The sequence below is a fragment of the Lissotriton helveticus genome, chromosome 9 (genome assembly GCF_964261635.1).
Source record: "Lissotriton helveticus chromosome 9, aLisHel1.1, whole genome shotgun sequence".
Taxonomy (NCBI): Eukaryota; Metazoa; Chordata; class Amphibia; order Caudata; family Salamandridae; genus Lissotriton; species Lissotriton helveticus.
The window spans coordinates 598,813,498-598,831,907 of record NC_136070.1 but is presented as its reverse complement, the minus strand read 5'-3'; the positions used below and the strand labels follow the sequence as shown (position 1 = coordinate 598,831,907).

Genomic DNA, 18,410 nt, shown 5'->3' with positions numbered 1-18,410 from the left:
TCCGGGAAGTGGCACTGAATCTGCCCTCCTTGCCATCTGGGATGACCTAAAGAATATAGTTGACTGCAACGGGGTTGCTGCGCTACTCCTCTTGGACCTCTCAGCTGCCTTTGACACAGTTGACCATGACACTCTGAAACAAAGACTTTATGAAGCCGGCATAGAGGGAACTGCTCTAGACTGGATTGCGTCCTACCTTCGAAACAGAACTAATGTCATAAACACCCCACCTTTCTCGTCCAAACCGTACTCCACAAAAGCAGGGGTCCCTCAAGGTTCTATCATCACACCCATGCTTTTCAACATCTACATGAAGTCTTTACCAGTACTGATCAATAAATTTCACCTCACGTGCTACAACTGTGCAGATGACACGCAAATACTCCTTCAACTGGAATGCCCCAAAGACATTGCAAAATCACCAATTTTCAGCTGTCTCAGAGCCGTGGATCAGTGGATGACTTGGAGCCATCTCAAATTGAATGCTTCAAAAACTGAAATACTCATGTGTGGCGATTGGAAAAATTACAACCCGCTTGCCGCATGGCCTGATGAACTGGGATCACTGCCTAAAGTATCGAAGGAAGTAAGAAACCTCGGAATGACCATGGACTCCAAGCTGTCGATGAATGTCCAAGTGGATAAACTAGCAAGATCAAGTTTTGCTACTATAAAAACGCTGCAACGAATTTTCCCTCATTTGGTATTTCCACACAAGGTCCAAGCTACCATCTCCCTTGTTCTATCCAAACTCGATGACGCCAATAGCCTCTACCACGGATCACCTTTAACGACCATGAAAAGACTACAACGGATTCAGAACTCGGCTGCCAGACTACTCTTGCATATCGAACCACGAGACCACATCTCCCCTGCCTTGAAAGCCCTGCATTGGTTACCGGTTGCCAGAAGATCCACGTTTAAGCTGCTTTGTATTACCCACAAAGCAATACATGGAATAGGACCACTCTTCATCAGGAATAAAATCACCAAACACATTCAACAAAGGAACCTCCACTCTAAAGGAGCATCTCGCCACAAAATCCCACCATACAAGAAAAAAACCATGGGTGGCACATCCTTCTCTGTTCAAGCAGCCAAACTATGGAACTCTTTACCCCCAACATAAGATTCATCGACAACCACCTTATCTTCAGAAAACTACTCAAGATCTGGCTCTTCCCCACATAAGCATCATACGTAAAAAGAAATTTACAGCATATTCCTCTGTATATAAGCATTTGTTTTCAATATAGATATGTACCTATCTTTGTGTATTAATTTATAAAACATGTAAAATAATTATGTTGTTAAGAGAAAATAAAATAATAATAATATTCATCAATAAATAAAAATCATCTTTGGTCTACATGTACATACTTCCATTGTGCATCTATGTACCTTCCATGTACTTGGATCTGTGTGTCTGTTACTTTTCTCCTGAAAAAGCATATCCAATGCACTACCCTATTTCTCATCCTGTGCCTCTATCAATATATTTTATCTAAATATACTTATTTCCTTTATGTACCTATATACTTTCAATGTACTTATGGATCTATATATTTATCATTTTCTTCTAATTTAGCATTTCCAATGCACTAGCCTATTTCTCAGCCTATACTTCGCTCTATATTTCTTCTAGCCCAACCTTCTGACTCAGCTCAAACTTCTTTCTACTACTCCTTCTAATGCACTACCCTATCTCTCATCTATACATCTATCAATATATCCTCTACATTCACTCTCTCATTTATCCCAAACCCCATACCACTACTATGATCGCCAAAATAACCCTTTCTAGACTCTCTCCTGCTGTACCCCCCAAAAAAAAACCTTCACTCTTTTATCCCTCCACTATCCTTTTCAATCAAAATTAACAGACTAACATGTTCACTTCTCAAATTCCATATTCCATACTCAACTATACTAATATACTGCCCAAATAACTGAATAACATATCTACTACTCAAAATTACTTCATATTTATACTATACTAATTCTCAACACTAATCCTTTATGGGTTCCGGAGTGGCGTGCTACTCGCCAGAAAAGCGCTTCAACACCCATCAGGGGTAACAAGTGCTATGTGAATGCAAATCTTCCTTCCCTTTTTATCCATCCGCTATCCTTCTCACTCCAACTAACAGACTAATATCCACCACTGAAATTACCTCATATTTCACCATATTAATTCACCACTAATCCTTTATAGGCTTCCTGAATAGCATGCGTCAACAAGCGAGCGGTAAATAAATACAAACCTTTGTCCTCCTCTATCCTTCTGCTATCATTCCAAATCCAAATAACTGACTAATCTATCCACCACTTAAAATGTACTTGCATGTTTCACTATATTATTTCAACACTAATCCTATATGGGTCCCGGAGTAGCGTGCTACCCGCCGAAAAAGCGCTTCGTCGCCTCGTCAGGTTAGTAAGCGCTATATAAATACAATTACAATACAATACAATACAATACAATGAGGTAGGCCGAATTGCAATTTGTGAACTAACCTATTAATACATAGCTCAGTTCATAAAAACCGACTGAATTTGGTAAAAGTCGGTGTGCAATTTGTATCCAGTTTCATCAAATCCATTCTTTGTACACCTGGCCCCTTGTTTGGTATCCTTACAACACTGCCAGAAACATACCCATCCCCAGAATCAAAAGAAGGCAGAAACACAGTGCGATTGCAGAAACATTTTATCCATCCATGTAAAACAACCTCTTCTAACAAGGACCAATAGACATAAATCTGAATTTATGACATCTATACCCATTCAGCAACTACCACTACTCACAAGTGTGTGACTGATTACCCTGCTAAAGCAGATCAATCAATGCATCCTGAATATCGATCTTCCACTCAGAAGCATCAAGAATCTCAATGTTGGGCCAAATATTAATCTTGAACTCTCAATTTTCCAACCTGGGCTAAAGTACATCTGAAGTCGATGTTTAACAAAGTCAGAACACTGAGAATGTAAAATCAACCCCTGAAGAAGAGTTGTGTCCACCCTCTTCCTCCACAGCAAAATTGTATAGGGGTCAGCCCTAGTCACCCAGCATCACATGGGCTACAACCAGAGTACAGACAAGAAAAATTGTAATGCGGGAATAAATATATGCGAATCAAGTGCAAATGTGATTACCTTAATTATTCACTGGTATTAAGTACATGATTCTTGCTAATTTAATTTGTATACAACCATCGAAGTTATATTCGTCCTCACTCACATATACAAATGCCTAAATTTTGTGTGGTGTCACACAACACAAAATAGAAAATATGGGCATAACAATCGACATTATTCCACTTACAAACAATATAACAAGAAAACAATTAATATAAATATTTAACTCATACATAAAACATGTACTACAAAGCATTGACCCTAACGGGCCATTTAAAAAGTGCTTCCCAAATCTCGGTCTTTCTTTAAATAGAATGATGATGGCTGTTCTGTTCATTTTATGCACAATCTCATTTGGAGATAGTCTTTGAAGTATGCACACATGAGGAAACACACTGTCCTCTTTATTCTTTTGAGTGTGTATACCAATTGTCATTAACAAGGTGGGTTTAGTTTGTAGAGCCTTCTCCAAAGAAGGTGTTGACGTGTTTCGGCCTGTCAATTTTGGCCTCATCAGGACAGCCGAAAGACGGAGTACTTCACGTCCCTGTGGAAGGACTGATCATTCGAAGGTGCCTGCGCATTGTCAGTACCAATTCCAACAAGCAGGAAAACCAATCCCTGAATCCATCCAATCAGTGGGAACTTTCAAGTCCACGTAAAAGGACTAATCCTTCAAAGGTGCCTGCATGCTGTCAGATCCAAACCCCAAGGAGCGGGGAAACCAATCCCTAAATCAATCCAATCAGTGCAAGCCCAATTCATTGTGCGATCCAATTACGGACTGTGCAATTCGAGCCTCGACATTCTAAAGCGGAAAGCAATCAGCCGCTAACTCGCCAGTTCACTCTGTTCCTCACAGCCCTTCTAATAGGTCTGGTCTATGCCTCCCCAGCTGCCAGGCGTAGGACATAATATGTAATTGTGAGACTGCCTTATCCTGCCTTTAGACTCTCTACTCTCTAAGCTCAACTCAGCTTTCATCGTGTCTGTAAAATTCTGCAGGCCTAGGTACAACTCGTCTTTCATGGAGAACACCACCTCTGCATTAATGCTTACTGAGTCTTTGATGCAAGATATCATCCTAGTTGGTGATTTCAACATATGGGAATATAGATCTGAGAACAAACGTGTTGTGGGAGTGTTGGACTTAAGCCTCTTTTCAGGGTCACCCCTAAGTGTTTTGCCTTCATCCCTCCTTTTTTCTGAATTTGTTTTTTGTTTGCATTAGGTAGTCGCCGCCGGCATGAATTGCGGGTGGGTGGGGCATAGGGTTGCGCTGCGAGGGAGGGGGGGGGGGTTAATTACCAAAAATGTTTTAACTTACCTTAGCTCTGAGTCCCAGGAAGAAGGCAGTCTCCCTCCCGCCCCCCCCCCCCCACCCGCAATGGCAGCATTGTGATTGGCTGGGACGCCGACCACACAGGCAGCAATGGAAGACCGTTTTCTCCATGGAGAAAACAGTGAGTGTGTATGACTGGTTTGGTCGGCCCTGGGGCCGACCAAACAGTCAGTACCCACAACAGTGGGCAAGCCACTCTCCCCCACCCTAAAGCAGGACCACCCAACCGCCCGCCCCCAACCAAACCCTTCTGCTTTCTCGCACTGCGAGAAAGCAGTGGGGCGATGCTCCTCCTCCCACATGAAGGAGCAATTCACTACCATTAGGACTTTGTGCAATTTACTACTGCTAGCCAGTGCTAAAGCACTTGTTCTCGCTCCTTAAAACATGGTAAAATTGTCTTATACCAAATTTCAGTAATACAAACAGGGAAAAAAAGGGAGTTCTAGGGAACTATTTTAAGACTAAACGTGGATATAGTCCACAAATCAAATAGATACAAATACCAAGGATATCCACGGGTCTGCAATTATAGCTGGCTAAGTAGAACACAACAATGTGAAAAAGGCATACCTATTAATAGGACGGATTCCCATCACTCACCAAGGTGACATGCTTCATCATCTGGGTCTCCTCCTAGCGTCACTCTAGTGGCGCCAAGGTCTACAACCCTTCCATTATGAAGGGGAGCTCACAGATGTTTTCCAAGCTAATTAGAAAATGTGCAACAGTGCACTACTAGGGGGGCCACTAGATGTGAAAAAGATGTTTTAGGAGAGTAATGGACGCAGTGCAACCATTCAACAACAACTGATTCAAATATGTTCTCTCAATGTTTCAAGCGTTATTATAAATGTCACAAAAAGATGTTAATATTTCACTTCTGTTCTTGGATTTTCGTCACAATGAAATACACTGAACATAATCTTCACAAACGTTATTTACAAAAGTTTAAGCTATTGCCATTATTAATTACAATAACTTTTATTTAAGTATTATTAAAAAAAATTAAAAGCCATTGTTATTTGTAATAGCAGTACATCTAAGTCACGTAAATACAACACATATTGCATTACAAATGCTATAGGCGTCACATTTGTGAAAGTTATAACTATTGGCATTGTAAATGACAAAGCTATTAATTTCGCTATTTTCAAAACCAACACATAAATAAAAAATGTGTCATTTACAATACTAATAGCTCAAACTTTCCTAATGCGAGACCTATTGCATTGCAAATGCTTGTTCACACTGTTGTGTTCTACTTAGCCAGCTGTAGTTGCAGACCCGTGGATATCCTTGGTATTTGTATTTACACCTAATTTCCACATTTAATTTACTTATAAGTCCTACATAAGTGGTACTAATTGTACCAAGGGCCTGTAAATTAAATGCTATTAGTGGGCCACCCACACTTTTTGTACCACCCCCTTAAGTAGCCTTTTAAAACGTATCTGAGGCCTATCATTGCAGCCTGTGTGCAGTTTTAAACTGCCAACTCGATCTGGTAAAATAAATCTTTTGCCAGGCACAAACCTCCTTTTTCAAAACATATACGTCACCCCTAAGGTAGGCCATAAACAGCCTATACGGGCTGGGTGTCGTGTATTTAAAAAAGTTGGTCATGTACTTTTAAGATAGTGAAAAACTCCCAAATTCTTTATTCACTACTGTGAGGCCTACCTCTCCCATAGGATAACATTGGGTTACCTTATTACATTTAGGTAGAAAATTCATGTTTGGTCTCAAAAGAATTGTAATTTAAAATCCTCTTTAATGGTAAAGTTAGATTTTAAGTCACAATTTGCTATCATTATTATTATTCATCTTGGTTGGGCAACCCAATAAACCCTTGTGGGCTTGGGTCACAAAGCATATTATATAATGAGGATGCCTACAAGGGATTTCTTTAAAATATTCAAGAATTATTTACTTTTACAATATCACTTATGAATGCCCAAACAGTGGTTGTGTAATTCACCCTGTGTGGATGCCAAATTAAGAAGGCGCTGTCTGCCACTACCAATTTGTATGTAAATTGTCAACAGCAATATTTTAAGGACTTCTGGTTTTTCGCGTATTGTTCTAAATCATGCCGATAACCACAGCAACTTTGTGGCACAAATCTCTTATGTCTTGACAGTCTTTGAGGACCAATTGCCTTAAAGTTCTGATTAAATTCTATTTCTTCAAAGGGTCCTTTTTCTACATAAGAAATCCTTTTGTCCTGATGATGGTATTGTAGATGGACAATGTAATAAGACCGAAATGTCAACAAAAGAAACCCATTTTCATTGTATAAAAGATGTCTACCTAATGTATAGGAGAATTTCTGCGTAAATAGGTACTAGAAATGGGTGAATGATATGAGTGACAGTTAGACATTTGGTTGTAAGATTGTTAGTCTTTGTCACTCATGTTTATGTAAATATTGTTTTGTACCCTTGTTAGTGTATTTATTGGATTATAAACCACAACTGAAAAATACACCCGTTCTCTCTTTTTTTTTAAATTGAATTTGTTTGTGATTATGTAAATTGATTTCTAGAATTTGTTTTTGAGGGCACTGTATGGGCATACATAATGGCCATCATAAGTGATATTGTAAAAGAAAATAATTCTTGAATATTTAAAAAGAAATCCCTTGTAGGCATCCTCATTAAATAATATACTTTTAGAAAGTTGGCATTTTTTTTTACCTAATCATGTAATGCCTGTGGCTTGAGCTCTGAGTCGTATGACTGTGAATAGAGTGGCAGTTGGCCTTTGTGTATTCCTCCCAGGCAGTGAGACAAAGGGGTACTAAGTGTTGGCAGGATGGACCATCCTGCTACGATCCTTGGGGCTGTGCTGTTCCCTGCCACACTTGAATTTCAAAGGAGCTGGCTCGGGCACATTTGCAAAGATCTTGACACCAGTCTTTTGTCACCCTACACCACTTAGGGCCGGGGCTATTGGAGGCGGGGGGGGGGGGGTAGAAATTTCAAGATGTCTAGCAATTTCTCCCACTTCAAAGACTGGCACCAGGTATACATATTGGACATGCAGCGGACACTCAGCAGCCCAGCCTTGTATTTGAGAGGACTGCCCTGCTTCTTGAGACCTGCTTTGTACTTCAGAGGACTGCCCTACTGTCTGAAGTGTGCCTTGTACCCTCAGAGGATTGCCCTGCTACTTGAGGCCTGTGTTGCTGCCTGAACCCTGGAATACCAGAGTGATTCCAAGGGCAATTTGGCCAGCCTCCTGTTCCGAGATACAGGGACACAAAAAGCACCAACAACTTACATCTTGCACCTGGACCCTGCCTAAAGGGAGTCCTATGCTCCAAATGCCCCCACCCCAAAGTCCTGTACCTTTGAAGTAGTGCTATAGGTGCCCTACTGCCAAAAACTAAAACATGCGACTTAAAAACATTTCCACTTAAAATTGGCCTGAGAACCGACAGGAGACCAGGACCTTCCTTCTCACCGATCTATCCAAGGTGCATCGCCAGTCAGCCTGACTTCACAGTAGCTCCCGCTACATTTTTGTCCATAGTAGCAAATCCTGTTCAGTGGCTTATCTTGGAAGGGGTATCCGACCTTTTGGAGCCCTCGTCGGTTACAGCCTGCTGCTTTGTCCCGCTGGAGATTTTGGACTTCCAAAAAAGTTACAAAGTCTGCACGTAGAAATCTTCACTACAACTTTTTCCAGTGGCTCCCTGATGATGATGCCTTACTCTTGCATACCTTTAGCTGCCTTGCCCTGCTAAACTTTAACTTCTCAGAAAGGTTTCTTAAAATTTTCTTTTAAGTCCGAAGGTAAGCCAAGACCGGGTAACAAACCACTTCTTGTGTTCAAACCGCACTCCATTGCAGTCGGCCATAACTTTTGGCTTTGCATCAACCTTGTGCGACTAGATGCCCATGATTGGCACTTTCATCTTTTAAGCGCTTGTATTTTATTTAAAATTCATAACTCCAGTTCTACTGATTGGCTTTTTGTCTCTCTGATGTCAAATCACTTATTACATTTTTCTCTATTTTTCGAAATTGGTATGGGATATTTCTTGTGTTGTGTTTTCACTTTATTATTGATGAGTGCTGCATAAATACCTTACACATTGCCTCTAACTTGAGCCTGACTGCTTTTGTGCCAAGCTATGAGAGGGTTCAGCATAAGCTATTTTAGTGACTTTTTGTGATTACCCTGACAGGGATTGTGGTTGTTGCTTGAGAAGGGTTCCCACCCCCTCTCTCAATCAAAAAAAACCAGTTTCCTTGGGAGTGCTAAGGTTCAACCAACTATTCAAGTCCCTTAACCACAGAGTGGAAACCACAATTTGGCATTGGGTGACCGAGCCTGATCATCATATCATAAACCCCACGTGAACACTTTGTAATTCCCAATATGCCTAGAATTGAGCCCTGTGCCATATATTCCTTCCTACCTCCAGAACTTGGTCTACTTCTCTAGACTAGTGCAGATCCCTGAGAAAAGGGACAAAATTATATGTCCTGTCTCTTACAGTATGGTTTACTGTCCTACTGTCATGATGCCAGTGTGCAGTTCTGTGCATAATGTCACAAGGAATGTTTCAGTGTGTTTGGATATTCCACTAGTGTCTGCTGGAGATCTCAGATGAGGATGGAATCTTCCAAACTCAGCATTTGCAGGGGTGTTATGCTTTGTCTTTATGCTTATCCTGAAACTGAACTTATGATTGTGTAATAAACCTGCTTAAAGTACCTCGCATGCTGGAGCATCCATGTATCAGAACATCGGTGAAGAGTTGGTCTTGCTTTGAATACAGATGTACACAGAGGTGAGCAGAAAAATGTCAAGCAGCTACTAATTTATAAGCAGCCTGCCATGACCATATGATCAGATGACCGTAGATAACAGAAGATGCCTTCAGGATAACAAAAAGGTTTGCAGTTCACAAGATCCTTGAAATACACAAATATTTTACATTTTATTATTTCACAGAGTGCTGAGCCTTCCTGGAGGGAGACATTTAACATTTCTTTCTATTAAAATGTTTAATGAAGCATGCTGAAGAAGAAACAAGAAACCAAAACTACAAGTTTGTAAATAGCTCATTCAACATACTTTCTTCTAAATACAATGAAAGATCTCAAAAAGCTGTTCCACATGTATGTTGTATTTTTCACCTATAACTTTATAGTTATGTGTAAGAACTTTGACCCATTACCCTGCAGAAATGGTGGTGAGGAGAGGAGGATCAAGAACCCACACAGACATGCAGTCGCCGATCCTGTTCCTCATTTGCACACACCTACCATATATACACCTACAGTTCATGAAAAGGAATGCTTTTATGGTTCTAGGTACATAGCTTAAAATAAAGGAGAGATGGGACTGCCCAGGCTCATTGCCCGTCTTATATGTAGATAATCTAAAAGCTGCCCAATAACAACTGTTTTGGCAATTGGTTAACTTACAGCACCCTAATTTGTTAAATATCTTCATCACTAATTCCCATTTTCGCCATAACTGCCCATAAGGAAATGCCATGAGACACAGTTGGATGCCTTTTCTGCGTCAAGTAGAATAATTTCAGCCAGCTTTGACAACTTTGACTGCATCAAATAGAGCAATAGCATTATTTATGTGAGTACTGGTATCATGTCTGGGTATAAATCCATGTTATTTTGTATTAACTAAATGCTATATAGAACTTGCAAGCTGGTTAGCCAGTATTTTTGAGTATATTTTGGCATCTGCGTTAATGACTGAAACAGGCCGGTATGAGTCACACTCGTCTGCAGGCCTGCCTTTTTTTTATTGCATCAGTATTAATGAAATCTCATGATCATGGTTCTTTGTGCCTCCTGCATCTAAACTATGAATGATCTGTAAACATTATAGGGTCTAAAATATCAGAATAGGTCTTCTAGAATTCTAATGATATAGCATCGTCGCCAGTGGCCTTCCCATTAGGCATAGATTCCATTGCATTAATCACCCTGTGAAGTGAAATGTCAGCCTCTAAGATTGTTTTTTTAGTAACATTAAGCTGAGAGAAATTTATTACGGATGGAAAATGGTCTATCTTCTCTTCTAAACAGGTTCTGTACTTCATGTACACACCTTGATAGAACTGTGGACATCATTTCTTAATACCCTCAGTCTACGTATTATTAAGACCGTAGTCATTCATACTATGCTTCTTATGCGCAAAATGTTTTCTTTCTTTAATTTTGTAAGCCAATATTTTGCCTACGGATTCACAATATTCTTTGTTCATACCTTTTAGCCTAAAAAAAGCAGCATCAGCTTTCTCTCTAATACTACGGTCAATATGCGCACACATTGCAACCGTTTGTAATAATAGTTCCCTCTCCTCCTACCGCCTATATCTAATTGCTTCAGCATTTTCAAATTCAAGTGCTTATGTGTAGCCTTTTCTGTTATTTTCTGCTTTCTCCTATACAACATAAGTAGTTACAAAGGCCCTTACAGTAATCTTGAATGTATCCCAAGCCACATGGAAAGGAGAAAAACCTGAAATAACTGCAGAAAATTCCTTTATATATATTGTCAGTTGGCTATAGAATCCGGATTCTAGTAAAAATTATTGATCGAAAGTTCATTGTTATGCGAATGATTCACACGTGTATCATATTGGAATTATCAGTGGATTTGTATCTAAAGTAATCATTGGAATAATATATATATATGTATAAGAGACCCAGGTAAATCATTTGAGATGAATGCCACATCAATCCGTGAATATTCACACTGAAGTGTAACCTGGCTCTTGCCCCTTCAGTGGCCTCAATATTTGGAAACTCAATGCTCCTGAATTACTTTAAGGACATCGACCGAAACGTCTGCATTCTAGGTGCAGCATGTTGGTGCGTAGAATCATTGTTATGATTAATGACACAATTAAAAGCTCCAGTAACACTGATTGATCCCTTCCAATTTATCAACTGAAGGGCCAAGTAATCAAAAATATGTGATTCATTCAAATTTGGGCTGTGTATAGCATACACTACAAAGTGTCCGCTTCAATACCAACTTGAATCAGGGCTCAGCGTCCCTATTTATCTACGGCTGATTTATTAATATTAAATTGATGTGTTGGTTCTTTGAATCAATAATGCGACCCCTCTACATAAGTCTGCCGTGAGGTGCATACAGCTAAATCATATCCTAACTGCTTATGGATTGTTTGTGCTTACATTCCACATGTGTTTCAAGTAAATAAACTATATTTGTCTTAACCTGAAGAAGCTCTCCTCTAATAATTGAACTTTATTTATTCAAACTTCGGATTTTCCAGATATTAATATTTATAGTCATATTTCTGATGTTAAAATGTCATTGTTTTTTTATCTACCTGACAGGATGCATCTTGTGTTTGTTTAGCCACAGCATTTGTAACAAACAAACATTTCAGTAGTTCCTTTCTAATGCAAATTTAATTATTGACTATATAATAGAAAATCTCTCTCTCTCCCTCCATTTTGCATGTTATTTGCCCATAACGACCTGTTCATGCCAATGCCAAATCCCTTCATTTCCACCCACAAATATACTGTTCCCTCTCAATCCCCGTCCCCCTCCGGCCTGGGGTACTTTATCCCCTTTTGACCTGCCAAATGTATTGGCAGCATTGCAAGACGACACCTGGCTTACTTGAGCCCCAACCCAATTCTATTAATAATACAAAGACGTCATTGCAAACAGAATAAGATTATTAATGCATGGGACTAATTGCCCAATTAATTGTGCATCAAAATATTGGAGTTAGGCCTTATCCACATTAGAGAAGTTACAAAGTGAATTTCTATTAGTTTCCCAATTTCGAATACTTATGCCATGACTCAGAAAATTCATAACTAAAGAAACAACCAAACCTGAAACCCTTGTTCACTACTCTATTCAGCATCAATACGAACAGAGGCATTTTCTAGTGCCTCCTGTTTCTTTCATTTTTTGCAGAACATCATTAGGACTAGTGGCTGAATTTTCATAAATTGTTCGAGCCATAAAAACTAATCGTCAGGTGTGCTGGTTCTTATAAAAAAAAATACCACTGCATTTACTTTTTGAAAACTTGGCAGGAGAAGCCACATACTACTTCCTAATTATGACGCTTTTCTAAGCCACACAATACTCATATGCAACACCAGCACTGCCTACCTGTTAGTGTAGTCAATTGATGCAACTTGAACGTACAATAAAAATCTCTATACTTTTTCCGCTCTATCCTCTCATTCACCCTAATTTGTTATTTCACCAACTTGACTACATAATCAACAGCTTTTGCTCTGGCTGTTGGAAATCTAGACAGCTATGCAATTTATTAAGTTAGCCGGATAGACTCTTTTTTCAGATTTTAAGTTTAAGCTTAACTGGCTGCAAAGTGTCAACATATTCAAAATTTGCTAAATTACAAATCTGATAATAGAAATCAATTGATGAATCAAATGGGAATATAAAATTAAGCTAGTGGGTATTTGCTTAGAATCTTGGACTCTCTTTAACGCGAGTCCCATTTAGGAAAGTTAAATATGTACATAATGCATGGTCATGGATTTGGAAAGTGGCAAACATTTCTATAATAAACCAGTGTTGGGAAAATCTGCATCGATGGAAATATTTGGAGATATTAATTGTAAAAACTGAGCCCGATGTGGTATTTTGAGTATTGGGCATCTATACAACAATTGCATATTTGAACCACATGTTGATTTAAATAATAAATATAAACTTAAATAGAAACATTTGCGAATACCGGGCTATTTCATGGATATCCACCTCCACCAAGATATAAGCTTAGGACGATCTGCTCTAGTGAAATTGCTTATGAGCTGTCATGCTAAAATGTACATGAATTTTTGACTCCAGGGAGGCTTGGGTCCTTGCACAAACTACATAGTACCACTTCTATTTTTATATAAACAAATGATCTAGTAGCCATGTTTGTCAATGGTTCAAAAACAAAACGAACCAATGTTTTTAATTCATTAGCCCACGTGATTTTTTTTCACTTATTTGGCTTATTCAGAAAAATTATTTTTTACATGTAAAGCACGTCACCATGAAGGGCAACAAGAGTTCTTGAACACACTTGAAAACAAAATAAAAAAATACATTAAACACAGTTGTGTTTACATTAATGACATATACAAACTATTTCCATGACTAATCATTTTGGACGGAGACGGTGGAGTTTTCATTAGGGGTGGGCGTAGTTCGCGAAGTAGCGCTACGCGAAGCTACGCGAAGTGCACTTCGCACTACGCAAACTTCACGTAGCACTACGCGAGCTGCGTAGTAGCATGTTCGCACTGTGCAAGATGCGTTTTCAATGATTGCACAGTGCGGACAAGCATCCGGCACTGTGAAATCATTGAAAACGGCATCTTGCACAGTGCGAGCTGTAGTTTTCTGCTGCTCGAGTAGATTATTACTCGAGCGGCAGCTTTCTCAACTAGAACTGGTAGTTTCTCATTGAGAGCGGTCGCGAGCATGCGCAACCACTCACAATGAGAAACCTTACCTCCCCGCGTTGAGAATCTCGCCGGGATGTCATTTTGCTTGCTCGCGGTCGCGAACATGACGTTCAGGACCGCGAGCAAGCAAAAAATGAGCGCTGCACTACGCTACGCTGCACTACGCGTGTTCGCACTGTGCTACGTGCAGCTCGCGTAGTGCGAAGTTGCGCAAACTTCGCAAACGTAGTGTAGTGCTTCGCCCAGGGTTAGTTTTCATATATGTTAACAATTGTGATCCCTTGGGACTGGGGGCACTGTGGTCATCAACTTAGTGTTGCCTCGTAGCCTTTGTGAATTAACACTGCCTGAATTCCTTACACTTTCTCCATCGATCTCTCACGTTGCTTGCTTCATCGGTAGCAGCTTGCCAAAATGATTAATCTTGGAAACTTACATTGAGGATCAGTGCGCCCCTCTATATTTCCAAGCAATATAAGCTGAAATGACCAGGTCAGCTCCTGAAGAGAACCCCCCAAAAGACTTGAGGTTTGAAATGCGTTGCTCTTGAAAAAAGGCATTTGCAGTGTGTTTGGGAGAGACTTTGTATTGCTGCTACTCTCCATTTTTACAACACTTTAAGCTTACGCCCCTAGAGCTATACACAATTGCAGGATAAAATACATAACCTGAAAGTGAATGTTTCCGCCTAGTGTTTCATATGTTAATTTGGACTGGTCAATTATGTCTTATAAAGTAATATGTCAGTAAGTTTGTATATGTCACTTATGTAAAGCAATATGCCAGTAAGTTTGTATATGTCACTTATGTAAAAACAAATGTGTTTAATGTATTTTTGTATTTTGTTTTCAAGTGTGTTCAAGAACTACATGTTGCCCTTCATGATGACGTGTTTTAAATGTAAAAAAAACATTTTTCTGAATAAGCCAAAGGAAAGTGAAATAAATCACACGGGCTAATGAATTACAAACATTGCTTTGTTTTGTTTTTGAACCATTGATAAACATGGCAACTAGATAATTTGTTTGTATAAAAATATACATGAAGGAATAATATTGTGTGTCATTAAAAACCAGAGTAATGTAGTTGAGATAATCGCAGGTAAGTAGTCTGAGAAATTTGGAATCAAGATTACTGTAGAGGAGAGTTCGGATGCATAGGCATTACTACATGTAACTTTTAAAGCAACTACTACTCTAAAACTACAGTAGTTCAAGCTCATTAAATAGTTATATCATACACTGATACAAATATATCCCCATAATATGGAATGCCGAATGCTGATGATCTGCATATGTTGATGAGCCTTCTGAACCGCAATGATTTTTGGGTTAACATAATCAAATGGTTAGTCAACATTTTTAATTGTGATATTGCATTCTCTGCCCAGAGAATAATGTTGGGTATAGATAAAAATGTACCAAGATTTTTAGTGCAGACAACAAAAAAATATGCTTCCTTTACAATTGCTCACTTTGAATAGCTAAAGAGTAGATTAATTATTGTCTGCCTCATGTTGATATATGGTTCATGGTTTAAACTGTAATATCATTATTAAGAACTTGAAGCAGCCATTGCAAGTAAACCTTAAGTACGAGGCCTTTTAGATAAATGTGAGCGTCCCTCAACTTTAATGGGGAATATCACTGATTTAGGATCTTTTGGTGAAATAATACTAAGGCAGGATAGACATTATGTGAATATATAATGCCGGGTATAATTTGAGGTGTCATGGTTGACAAAATTGTGATTAGTTGTAATGCTACCCAAGCAAATGCCAGTGGTTGGACTATTTGCAAGCATTTCTCCCATCACATTTTGTGTGTTTGATATATTGGGCAGCAGCACCATGCAGCACTACCATCTCCTGATGCTGTGCCACAAAAAAAACCACGCACAATTCATGGACGGAATGCGGATCAAATCAAAACATTCACCCGCAGTCAAGAGATCTGGGTTAAATCCCTCATTCTTTTGCTCACCAGGCTACCCCAGTTTAGACCTGGCCATATGCAAATCAGTCTTGACCCTGTGCCTCATGGGAACAGTCCAGCCCGAAAGAAACAACGGCCTCTGTCACAGCAACAGCACCTCTTTTTTTTACTTAACTGCATTAGAAGAAACACAGCCTCCTCTTCACTACAACTACTTCATTCCATAGCAAAATCATGTATTTATACATCACAGAGCAACTTCATAGCTTTGTGGAGACTCCTAACATTTTAACATTTTTCATACTCAAAAATATGGTTTCCGAACAATCAGAGGTACAGGATCTGTCCTGGTAGGTTTCAGACAGAGCTGCCCCTTTATCTCAACAAAAAAGTACTGGAAACCTTGTTACTGTTCAATAAGTCATCCATGTTAGACACAGTCCCAGGTATGACACAGTGGACAACTTGATCCTCCTGGGGCTCCTTGAAAAATGGACTACGGTCCATAAAGCAATAAAATAAGGCTGATCCTTCCGGGCAGCAGCGTAAAGAGGTGTAGCATCAGAATCTTGTACTCAGAATATCATCTGACATAAATATTGTGTCTTAAATATCATTTACAAAAATATTGACCAATTGGCATTATTAATAGAAAAACATTGGCAAAGCCAGTACATCTTGCCTTTAGGACCCACTGGCTTTACCAGTTGGCTTTTGCGATGCAGTACAGCATCCTGATGCTATGCAGCATAGCCGAAGAGCAATAATATAAAAAAACAAAGTGGTCAGCCGCATCATTTTGTAGGCGCATGCACCGTGCTTTTTGTTTTCTTTTTTATTTACCGATCCTAGTTGTATTGGTAAATAAAAAAAAATGTGTGAAAGCATTTTTTTAAAAGTGGTTGGGAGGGAGCAACACTGGGGAGGAATAAAGAAGCAACATGGGGTTGGTAGCAGCATGGAGAGCGTGTGTGGGGGAATCATCATGAAAGGCGCAGGTGAGCAATGTGGAGCCTGGAGTGAGAAGCATGGGAGAGAGAGCAATATTAGCCGGAAGCTTACAAAGTGACTGCATCATGGAGTGGGTGGGGAAAAGCACATGGGTGAGAGAGACCAACATGTAGCGTGATGGAGGTGAGAAGAGAAGTACATAAGGGAGACAGCTGGAAAACACATGCATCGTCAAAGAGGGCTTAACCGAAACCAAAAAGTAGTGCCTAAAAAGTGACCAGTGGAAGGTCAACTCGTTTTGTTTTCAGTATCACAGATTTTCACAAATGATTGTATTACAAAATATACAGCACCATGGGCATCCAAAGAAGAGCCTAATGCTTCTCTGTGCTGTATGTTGCTTCGCTATGTTGTAGTAAGAAGGATATCTTTTCAAGATGGTTGGCTTAGAATAAATTGCAAAAAACACAGTTGATGGACAGAATGTAGAACAATGTCATGCCGTTCATCACCACCCCCCTTTTGTACCGCTTTTGGCCGCCATAAGTGTGGCAGGGTATGCTCAGACGTGAGTCCCTTGCTCACTTTGCCACTGGATTCAAGCAAGCCGGGCTGAAGACGGCTGGAATGCCAGAAACCGGTCCTCGGAAGCTTGTTTCCGGTCCAGGGAAGACATGGCTTGGCAGTTCGGGCTGGACTGTTCCCATGAGGCACAGGGTCAGACTGATTTGCATATAGCCATGTCTGAACTGGGGTTGCAGATTGGGCTAAAGAACGGTGATGGATTAAACCCAGATCTTTTGACTGGGTGTGAGTGTTTGATTGATTCAGATGCTCCGTCCATCACCACCCCCTTTTGTATGGCTTAGAATAAAGGCTTCAAAATGCAATGCTTAGATGATGAGAAGCAGTGCTTTGCAAATGTGTAAACAATTGTGTAAAGGGTTACTATTAATCCTGACATTTTTTCTTTGTAGGAAACCAAATGTGGAGATTTCAATGCTGTCATAGTTGAGGTATCGGGACATGCCTATTATACTGGGACTGCAACTTTTGTTCACGAAAATGAAGATACACTGAAGAATGGATTTCTGCTGAAATAACACTTCTGCTACTGCTGCTGTTGTTTGAAGGCTAGATTGAAGGACCATAGTGGGTTCCCCAGTATACAATCGCGAAAGCTCATATAATAACAGAGTCTGATCCTTTGAAAAACATAATTTCTTGTGCTGTCCATTTGGATGTGCTGATCTCACGGTGCCTAATATACTGATGTAAAATTCTGGTTGACCCGCTGCCTGCTGGCTGTCATCTTTGCTTTGATTTTTTGAGTTCTTCAGTTATATCTCAGTTTCATCTTTTCATGCGTTTCCTTGTTCTCCTTCTTCAGCTTCAATCTGTTATTCCATCCTAGGATTTTTATTAATTTCCCTCATTAAAAATCCCAGACACACTTATTTCAAAGAGAACTGTATCTTGAAATAAGAAAAAAAGGTGTTCGGATTTACAAAACACCTAAAGATCTAAATAAACAAATTTATGAAGATATGATTGCATATCCGATTAGAATTA

General features: G+C 39.6%; 1 protein-coding gene across 1 annotated transcript in view; it reads left to right on the top strand.

The window, feature by feature from the left end:
* Positions 1-18,200, top strand: part of L3HYPDH (trans-L-3-hydroxyproline dehydratase) — a 61,951-nt gene extending 43,751 nt beyond the window's left edge. Inside the window, exon 5 of the mRNA XM_078662121.1 lies at positions 17,816-18,200. Within this exon, the coding sequence (XP_078518247.1) occupies positions 17,816-17,941 (126 nt within the window). The 3' untranslated portion in view covers positions 17,942-18,200. The remainder of the gene's footprint in view (positions 1-17,815) is intronic.
* Positions 18,201-18,410: the final 210 nt, after the last annotated feature.